Consider the following 11,128-nt stretch of genomic DNA (forward strand, 5'->3'; position numbering starts at 1 on the left):
AGGACTTTATATACGTGACGACCTACCATCAAAACTGTTAAGTAGCCCCAATGATTCGAGCCATGAGATTGTGTGGGTGGAGTGCAGACCGGCGCATCTGTCGTGAAGATTCTCCTGCTTAATAGTTGCGTCAGTGTACTATCCAGAAAGCGCTGGGAACAGAAAAGAACTTATTGAACACATACAAGTGTTCGTCGACAGAATACGCCACAAGTACACTTCCCCTGCGTTTGTGATTGCTGGCGATTTCAATCAGACCAATCGTCAGTGGGTCTCAAACGTTTTGGATATGAAACAAGTAGTGAACATTCCGACTCACCAAAGTGGCAGTACTCTTGACATGATCTTTATGAACTTGGCAGAACTTTATAACGCTCCCCGATCTCTAGGTCCCCTTAAGAATTCTGACCATTTTATAATTTTCTGGGAAGCACAAGCAAGTATCCCACGACCGAAACGAACAAAAACCACAATTCGGCCCATCACAAGGTCTTCAATAGCTCAATTCGGTCGCTGGATTGGTACTTACGATTTTGAGGACATTTGTGCAGAGGCCGACATTAATGTCAAAATCAGCAAACTGAACAGCCTTCTGTTGGAAAAGTTCCACGATTTTTTTCCAATAAAAGTTATTACAGTTTGTGACACTGACAAACCATGGATCACCCGCGAACTCAAGCAGATGATAAAAACTCGCTGTAGTCTCCACAAAGCTGGAGATCAAGCGGCTGCAGCCAGTTTGCGCAACAGAATTGTGAAGTTAAACAGACTAGCCCAAAAACAGTATGTAAATGAGAAAATAACGCCATTACTGCACACTGACCCTCACAAATGGCACTCCTCGGTCAAAACCCTTGCAGAGAAATCAACGCCAAAGGAACCGAGACTACTCAAAGATGACGGCACACTGACATCAGCTACTGAAGTGAACAATTTTTTCTCCGGCATATGCACCACATACCCATCAATCACAAACTCACAAATTGAGAATATCATTGCTGGCACCGGGACTGATGAGATATGTGAAGTATCTGAATATGCCGTCTTTAAGGAACTTCAGAAACTGAAAGTAAACTGTGCGTCTTACCCTGGTGAACTCCCTGTCAAGTTGTTACGCGAGTTTTCCATCTTTCTTGCAAAGCCACTAAGCTCTATTATTAACCAGTGTTTTCGCGAACAAGTGTTCCCCAGTGTTTGGAAGAGAGCTTATGTGCGCGTCATTCCAAAAGTGAAAAACCCGAAATCTTGCGACCAACTCCGCCCAATTTCGATAGTTCCGAACCTCTCTAAGGTAGCGGAATCATTTATATATCGTGAACGTATGTCACAAGTCCAGGGCTCTCTTGATCCATACCAATACGGGTGCTTGAAAGGTAGTAGTACAACTGTTTATCTTGTGTGTCTGTATCACCTTATTGTTGAATGGCTTGACCAAGGAGGCACAATTGTAGATCTCCTTCTAGCCTACTATAGAAAAGCCTTCGACTTGATACGCCATTATACTGCAGTGAACAATCTGAAGGTTATGGGAGCTTGCAGACATATCCTCTTATTAATAATAGATTTCTTACACGACCAACTATAGAGTGTATATGGTCTCTACCCAGGTGATACTGGTTTGGAATGGTCTGAGCTTACGTGTGGTGTCCCACAAGGAACTAAAATCGCTGCCTTGTTGTTCTTGGCAGTGATCAACTTTGTCCTGGCCGATTTTGACGAATGGTTCAAATTTGTAGACGACCTTTCCACCCTCTTAAAATACCTCATTGAGAAGTCTCAAACCATTCCCCAGTTCAGTGAATTATTTATCATCTATTTTAGAGGCCAGTATTCTGAAAAAAGCGTCCAACTCCATAAAACAAACACCAAAATTCTTAGATTTAACCCTCTCACAAGGGATTTTCAGTTCCCCCCTCGATCATGCTAATATGCATAGTTGGTAGTTGTACTTGGTGTTACTTTCGGCGTTGACTGTTCTTTTAACCTCCACGTTTAAGAGGTAGTAAAAAAGGCGAACTGTGCCATGCGTCCCCTTTTACTGATGCGAAGATTTGGTTTTTCAGTGCCGCAATTGAAAACAGCCTACATGAAATATATTTGCCCGATATTAGAGTATGCGTGCCCTGTATGGGGTCCACAGGTTCAGAACACTGCCTATATGAGCGAAGTACTCGAATCAGTCCAGAAAAGAGCGGTGAAGGCCATACTGTCTGATCAGTACACCGATTACGAATAAGCACTGTCTCAACTAAATTTGCCGTCACTCCACGATCGCCGTTTTCAACTTATCTGTAAATTTGGCCAGTTTCTTCTGACAAGTGATAAACACAGAAATATATTACCCCCAATGCTGACAAAAAAAGAAACTACAAGATCAAAAGCAACAAGGCTAGCCCAGCCCAAGTGCCGCACTAATCGCTTCAGCAATTCGTTTGTGCCTTTTTATGTTACTGTCTACAATAAGTGACATGTGTATTAATTTTTTTGTGTCTTTGTTTACTTTGTAAATAATAGCGCGATTTAGTCGGGGTTTAAACCCTGACTACGAAAGCTTTTATGTTAATAAATGATTCTGATTCTAGCCCCTCTCTCACGCCCACCATTCCCCCAAACATATCCAATCAAAATTTTGAAATATCCATTTTGTTCGACGTAGTTGAAAGTCCTGGAAATTATGTCTTTGAGGATGTTAACCCTCTCGGAGTCCTCAGGGCAAGGGTTGTAAGATATGCCCTGGGGGCATATAAGGTTTTTATAGAACTTTTTGTTGTAGAAACTTCAAAAACGGCTCATTTGATTGGAAATTGAAAGGGCTAGTGCCCTTTTTAATGGTCAAAAGTGATTGGAGAGTAATTAACTCCCCTCTCACGCCCACCATTCCCCAAACACATTCAATCAAAATTTTGAGATAGCCATTCTGTTCAACGTAATTGAAAGTTCTTGAAATTAGATCTTTGAGGATGACAACCCCCCCACAGCCCTCAGGGCAAGGGTTATAAGTTACGCCCTTGGAGCATATAAGGTTTTTATTAAAATCTTCGTCGTAGAAACTTGAAAAAGGCAATTGGAAATTCAAAGGGCTATTGCCCTTTTTAATAGTCGAAAACGATTTGAGGGCAACAAACATTCAAATCGGCTAGTACCCTCTCACGCCCCCCTCTCACGCCCACCATTTCCCAAAACACATTCAATCAAAGCTTAGAGATAGCAATTTTGTTCAACGTAGTTGAAACTTCTGGAAATTAGAACTGGAATCGGAGGACGAACACCCCGAAAATTATGTATTTGAGGATGACAAACCCCCCAGAGCCCCCAGAGCAAGGGATATAGGTTATGCCCTGGGGGCATATGAGGCTTTTATAGATATTGTTGTCGTATAAACTACAAATAGGGTTAATTCAGTTGAAAATTAAAAGGACGAGTGCCCTTTCTAATAGTAAAAAGTAATTGGACGGTAACTAAGCCCACTCTCATGCCCACCATTCCCCCAAACAAATCCAATAAAAAATTTCAGATAGCCATTTTGTTCAACGTAGTTGAAAGTTCTGGAATTTAGAACTGAAATTGGAGGACGAATATCCCCCCCCTCATGCCCATCATTTCCCCAAACACGTCCGATCAACCTTTTGACATTTTGTTGAAGGTAGTTGAAGGGTCCGAAAATTATATCTTAGAGTATGACGACCCCTCTAACCTTCAGTGCTAAGGTTGTAAGTTATGCCCTGGGGGAATAAAAGGTTTTTATAGAATAGCGTTGTCGTAAAAACTTCCAGAAGGAATATTTTTTTGGAAATTGAGAGGCCTATTGTCCTTTTTAATTTTCGAACGTAACAGGAGGGAGAATTACCCCCCCCCCCCCCCCGCCACACACCCATCATTTCCTCAAACATTTCCGATCAACAATTTGATATATCCATGGTTTTAACGTAGTTGAAAGGTCTAGAAATTTGAGCAAGACCCCCCCCCCCAATAGCCCTCAGGACAAGGGTCGAAGTTATGCCCTTGGGGCATATAAGGTTTTTATAGAAAGTTTTGTCGTAAAAGCTTCAAAAAGGGCTCATTCGATTGGAAATTAAGAGGACTAGTGGCTTTTTATTAGTCGAAAGTGATCAGAGGGCAATCAGAGCCCCCCCCCCGCCCATCATTTTTCGAAGCACTTCCAATCAAAATTTGAGATAGCCATTTTGATCAACGTATTAAAAGAGCTAATTCGTAAAATAGCTCACTCGATTGGAAATTGAAAGGGCTAGTTCCCTTCTTCGCGGGAGGGCAACTAACCGTCCTCCCGCGCCCACCTTTCCCCAAACGCATCGAATCAAAATTTTGAGATAGGCATTTTGTTCAGCGTGATTGAAAGGTCCATAAATTATGTCTTTGAAGATGACCACCCCCCCCACCAGCAACCCTCAGAGCAAGGGCTGTAAATTATGCCCTGAGAGCACATAAGTTTATATAGAAAGACTGATCGTATATAATTCGGAAGGGGGCTCATTGGTTTTTATAGAAAGGGTTGTCGTAGAAACTTCAAAAAGGGCTTGTTTTATTGGAAATTGAAAGAGCTAGTGTCCTTTTTTATAGTATATAGTGATTGGAGGGCAACTAACCCCCCTCTCACGCCCACTATTCTCCCAAAGACATCCAATCAAAATTTTGAGATAGCCATTTTTCCAATGTAGTTGAAAGTTCTGGAAATTAGGTGTTTAAGGATGATAAACCCCCTGCAGCCCTCAGGGTAGGGGTTTCAAGTTATGAAATGGGGGCACATAAGGTTTCATAGAAAGCGTTGTTGTAGAAACTTCAAAAAGGGCTTATTCAATTGGAAATTGAAAGGGCTAGTGCCCTTTCCATTTTAATAGTCAAAAGTGATTAAAGAGAAACTAACCCCCCTCTCACGCCCACCATTTCCCCGAACACATTCAATCAAAATTTGAGATAGCCATTTTGTTCAATGTAGTTGAAAGGTACAGAAATTATTTATTTGAGGATGACAAACCCCCACAAGCCCAAGGGAAAGGTTGTAAGTTATTTCCGGGGGGAATATGAGGTTTTATAGAAAGCATTAGTAGAAGGGGAGGTGCTACTCCGACGAGAACACCCTGCTGCCACCTATAACTTTTTTGCACCCCAAATAAGGGCAGAGCCTCCCTAGGGAGAATGATTGCGTAATCGGTCAATGACCTCTTTTTCCAAGGTCGATTTATTTGATGTTTCTATGTGTAATAACTCCGGAACGAAGGTTGCACATGCGCATTGAATTCTAACGGGAACAATGTTATTGATCTAGGACACGAGGGGGAAGTGAATTTCCGAGAACTTGATTGCGTAATCGATCGCGAATGTCATGGTGTCCAGAAATAGTATTTGTTGTTGTTGCTCGAGCCAAATGTTATGACAGTCCCGGAAACAGTTAGATCACGTGTTTCCTTCTCAGCCAATCAGCGAGTCGGATACATCCTCCTTCTCAGCCAATCAGAGGCCTGCTTACATATAATTTTCCCCATTACATAACAATTCGCCCTTGAGATTTCATATATAACGGACATGCAATGTGATTAAATTATCAGAAAGTATTTTGACACCGTGTAAACAACTAAAATGGATAATATTGATGAATTAGAATCCTTGGCAACTACAATTTACCATGTAAGTTCCGTTTTAGTACATTTTCAAATAAAATTATTTTCCTTGGACATCCTCCAGTATATTCAGCTAAAACGTAAATATATTCCTTTACCCCAAACACCCCCCCCCAAACCATACAAACATCATTATAATCAATGGAAAACATAAAATATATTCTTTTACCCTCGAAACCTAACCCCCCCCCAAACTATACAAACATCATTATAATCAATGGAAAACATAAAATATATTCTTTTACCCTCGAAACCTAACCCCCCCCCCCATCTCCCATTGTTTTACAATCCAAAATTCTCGCAAAAAGAAATAATTTTCTTTCGTTAAATTTATGCAATTTTAAGTGTCTATATCCTAGCTAAAAGCGACCATTGACTTCCGTCACTGTTGTTATTAAACTAACCTGGTTTTGACATAAGGCTATACGCGAGGTTAAAATTAGCTGTCACCCCTTTTCCTATGTGTTTACGAACGCGGCATCCAAACTCAAAAGGAACTGTTTCTCCGTCAAAATTAAATACATAAAATATTTTCTTTTACCCTCAAACCCTCATCCCCCCCCTCATCGTTTTCCAACAAAACTCTCGCAAAAAGAAATAATTATCATTTCGTTAAATTTATGCAATTTTAAGTGTTCTATATCCTAGCTAAAAGCGACCATTGAATTCTGTCACTGTTGTTATTAACCCGCTCTGGTTTGACACAAGGCTCTCCGGCGCGAGGCCTATAATTAGCTGTCACTCTTTTTCCCTCTGTGTTTACGAACGCAGCAGCCAAAGTCAAAAGGAACTGTTTCTCCGTCAAAATTAAAACACTTTGAGGCAATTGTAATAATTAGGCGCAGACGCAATGTGCTATTTTGGAGAAGAGAAACAGATTATTTTCAAGCTTTCTTTCGATAAAGTTTCTTTTATATTCCCGGGAGGGAGCGTGAATCCAGGATTTTTTGCTGGGGAGGGGGTTAGCACTTTTAATAGTGGCAAAATAGAAAAGATAATTGTTTCTTACCTTAATTGCTTCTTCGTCATTTAGTGATTTTAGCTATAACATTTGAATAAAAGGTAGTAAGATATGCATTTCGCTTGAATAAAATACCTGATTAGCTCAATGAGAGGGTAGACTTAGGGTGGGTTAATTTTCCTAAATTTAGGGGGGGAGAATATGGGTTTTTTGCTTTACTAAATGCAATACTTTTCTAAACAAAATTGTAGTTAATAACTTTCTTTCTGTAAAAAAGGGGCAAATTATTTAGATACTAATTTTTTCTCTTCTTTTTAAGGCCAATTATGAAAAATGCGTGCCCCCTCCTTCCAAGAAAGCCAGAGATGACGAGGCAACCACCATACAGTCCGGTCAAAAACCGAAAAGAGAATAGGCGGCTTCTTATAATATGGTGAACCCTGCCGGCTCATCTATGCAAGATCGTGAAATAGCCGGCCCAGTCGCGCAAGAACATAGCGACGCCGCCCCGTCCACCCTCCAACACACACTACCTGGTCCTTCGGGTGCCCAAGTCCAGAGGGATTATGCAAATGTAAGCATTTTTTCCTACATTTCTATTTCTTTCAATTTTTAGTCTTTTTCAATCCCAATATAAACTTATCTCTGTGAGATATTAACCTCATATTACATATCTAAATGTAATTTTTTTTTTTTGCAAAGAAACCACTCTTTTCTAATCTTTGCTATCGCTTCGATATTTCATAAGTGAATATTTTTAGGTAATTTCTATTAATAATCACTGCCTTTGAAATTCAAAATGCTATTTTTTCTAATCTTTGCTATTTTCTATGCATTCTCCCTATATCTTCGCCGCTATCTCATAAGCGAATATTTTTCATGGGTAATTTCAATTCAATTAATGTTCACCATTTGAAACTCAAAATCCCCATATTTTTCACAATTGATTATCACAAAGTTTTATGAGAAGGAACTGCGAGATTATTCACATTTATCTATTTGTCACATATGGATCCCGTAATTTACGCAAGGATATTTTAAAATAGCCTTCAATCTTACAAACCCTTACCAATATTTTAGTGATGGGGAAACATTGTTGACAATATACTGAGTTAACGGTTTACAGCATTTAATTGTACTGTTTTCTCGTCTGAAGTTCGGTCTTGGAAATCGGAACACTGAATTGGAAATTGGAACATCGGAGTTCACCGAACCTGTAGACTGGAATTAGAGAGAAACTTGGACTTATGCAGTCTAAGCAAATATTTCAACTTTTTTGGAGCCTTTCGTAAAGGATGGGGAGCTGTGGAGCCGGTAAGTCCTAGGACTGCTGTGGGGGCAAGGGTGGGGAAGCGCCGGGGGATGTGACACGTATAAGAGGATTTACACAGGGATGCGCCACGATTAAAAAGCGCGTCGGGGGACCTGCCACAGGTAAGAGAAGCAACATAGGCCCGAGAAGCCTTTTAGGACCTAATGCGGGCCCCGAAACGCGCCATGTTGGAGCGCCACAAGAAGCGATGCGGGCCCGTACCGCGAAAAAAAAAATTTTTTTTAGCACTTTGAAAATAAACGACCAAATTGTCGCCTTCTATGTCAAGTGGCATTTTAGATTGTATTTATCTTATATTAAGTTGGATTTTCTTTCAGTTGAATTAACCAAATGTTATTAAGCAATAATAATCCAAATTTTAAAAACAGTAGGGCTGATTTGAACACTGAAAATAAGCTATTTTTTCATTTATAGATTGCATTGGTCCCCTACTCTCCGTCAAGTGAAGAAGAGGAAGAACCAATTCTAACACCGCCACTGGAGTTTCAAGACAATTCACTATGGGACGATAGCATTGAAGTACCTTTTAATATTGACGAGTTTTTAGATGATTTTTTAACTATTTTATATTATACCACTGTTGAACAGGGATACTGGAGTCAAACCCATTGTAATTTTTTATCCGTTTTTCCAGCGTATTAACAAGTGGACCCTCCAACATACTTTCCCAACACGAAAAAAATTTGATTATACGAAGTGGATCTTGCACCATTTTTTAATTGCCCGCTGGTATGAGGGGGTCCTCTACAAGAGGGGGAGGAGGATAAACCTTTCCACGATTTTCAGTTATCCAACAGACTTTTAAATAATATAGTTGTTTTCACTGCAACGTTTGGGGATCCCTTTAATTCACTAATGGGGTGAAAATTTTTTTTTGATCCTGTAGAGTGTGTGCATTAATATGTAGACAAAAGTTGTGCACTTCTGGAGAACCAGATTCAATGGTTGGGGAGGGATTCAATTAAGGTTTCCATTGTTCTAAAAGTTTTCTATTTGAATGAGGGGAAAAGTGAAGTTTACTATCATTTTATACATTCCGAGATGCGTTTGGTTTATTCGAATTTAGAAAATTTTGATGGTGCTTTCTTAGATTGGGTCGATCAAATTATAACGCATCTTGAGAACTTTAATGAAAACGGTAGTGGCTCAGTAGTTTTATTTATTGAAAATTTAAGTGTTAATATTTGTAAATTTAAGAAAGATTTTATTTTAAGAGGGGGGCATGGGGACACGGGTACAGTTTTAAATTATAATCCAGATTTAGAGGGTTGTCAAGGTGTCCAGCAGATCTGTTTTGAAACAGATCAAAAGTGTTTCCGATATGCTTTCCTCATCTCGGCATACGAGCCTCTAGCTCAGGACGCTACTAAGAAGAATTGAGACATATGGGCTGTACATGGGAAGGAAGGGTCCGTTTTCCAAGTTGTAGATTTTTCTTGTTTAGAAAGAAAATACCCAGTAACGCTTCGATCCATTGATATTTTTGAAAGGGCTAATGCCCACTTAAATATTGGCGTTACTGTGGTACAATACGAAACTGAATTTGAAGATGGGGTTCGTTTAAAAAAGAAGGGGGTGGTATTCCCCGTAAGGGGTCCCTCAGTTGATTTGGTTAAACTCTGGGTTTGGTTGCTTTACACGTCACCTAGTCAACCGAATGCAATCGGTCATTTTAACCCTATCACTGACATTAGTAGAGTTCTGGGGGATGGTAAGCATAGGGGGGAATGTTTCTACTGTCCAACATACCTATCTAGATTTCTTATGTGATATAAAACTATGGGATCATATGAGGTATTGTAGCCGGCATGGACATCAGACAGTGGAAATGGTTTCGGGGGATAGGGCCATTTTACGTTTCAAAAATTTCCAGAACGCCCTTCTCCAGTGCGACAAAATATCTTTGGATTGTGAAGCTAAGCTGGTGGAAATGAATAACGCACAATATCCAAACCGAGTCAAGGAACATCAGGTTATTGCAGTGTCCTGTGCCCACGCGCACCGAGATAGATCTAGCACCATGCGGTTGTTAAAAATAGTAGAAACATTAGATGAGAATGAGTTCATGGTCAAGGCATTGACTAAACAAATTTACACGGCTAATGGCGCTATTTCTTGTTTGAGAAATACGCATTCTACAATGGTGTTGTCTGCTGAGGATCGTCTTGCTATTAAAAATCAAAAAATCTGTGGGGGATGTAAGGGGGTGTTTGCAGAGGTGGATAAGGGGACTAACGGGAAACGTGGGGGGAGGGGGAAAGTCAGAGATCATGACCATTTGTGGCAGGAAATATCCTCGGGGGTAGTAATTTTAGGGGGTTGCGCATCAATCGTGTAATTTAAATGTTAGCCAACAGTTTTTTATCCCTGTTTTTATTCATAATTCCAATTATGATTTAAAATTTATTTTACCGGCACTGGCACGTATGCACAGGGAGGGAGGGGGAGTAGATTTTCCATGGGTAAATAGTTCATTTATCTACAACATTATTCCCAAATCGGCCGAGAAGTTGTTGCTTCTCGAACTGAAATGGCAGGCAGTTGATAATGAGCGTTTGTGCTGGAATAAAATCAGGTTTTTAGATTCCTTTAGTTTTTTCGCCAAGGCATTGAGTCAATTGATTCAAGTGCAAAAAAGCGACAATTTTGATAGCTTTCCCTGGCTTAAACAGCACTTTCCAGACAGTGAAATGTATGACCTGCTGACCTGCAAAGGTATATACGCATACGATTATTACTGTTCTGGCGCACGCTTAAGTGAGGAGAAACTACCTCCAATTGAAGCTTTTTACAATTCACTGACCAACAGTTAATTCACAGCCAATGAGTATGAGTTTGCCAAGAATGTGTGGTACAAGGTGGATTGTAAAAATGGGTTGGATTATTGTAGACTGTACTTGGCCAGTGACGTTCTAACTTTGTTGGATATAGTCTGTAAGAACACAGACCAGATCTATTCAGAGTTCGGGTTAGATATAGGTTATTATTTTTCAACACCCCATTTAGTAATGGATTTAATTTTAAAAATTAGCAGGGGGGAAATAGGCCTAATCACGGATGTAGACCAGCACCTTTTTGTAGAGCGTTCAATGAGGGGAGGGTACGTTTTTCATGGGGACCGCGTCTTATCAACCGATCCGAGCGGACAAAGCACCGGTGCAAAGTCAAATGCAGTGTTCTTGGACATGAACTCATTGT

At 40.2% G+C, this 11,128-nt stretch overlaps 1 protein-coding gene across 1 annotated transcript; it reads left to right on the top strand.

Annotated features, from left to right (window-relative positions):
• Positions 1-289: 289 nt before the first annotated feature.
• Positions 290-1,585, top strand: LOC148946544 (uncharacterized). The gene has a single exon (XM_089097142.1). It carries the CDS (start codon positions 290-292, stop codon positions 1,583-1,585), a length of 1,296 nt encoding a protein of 431 aa, XP_088953268.1.
• The last annotated feature ends 9,543 nt before the right edge of the window (positions 1,586-11,128 follow it).

This window comes from Artemia sp. Qi Xiang Cuo, chromosome 11 (assembly GCF_049724085.1).
Source record: "Artemia sp. Qi Xiang Cuo chromosome 11, ASM4972408v1, whole genome shotgun sequence".
In the NCBI taxonomy this organism is placed as follows: domain Eukaryota; kingdom Metazoa; phylum Arthropoda; class Branchiopoda; order Anostraca; family Artemiidae; genus Artemia; species Artemia sp. Qi Xiang Cuo.

Excerpts from the sequence above, each read along its gene's own strand:
- LOC148946544 (XM_089097142.1), top strand. The coding sequence starts at position 290 with ATGAAACAAGTAGTGAACATTCCGACTCACCAAAGTGGCAGTACTCTT.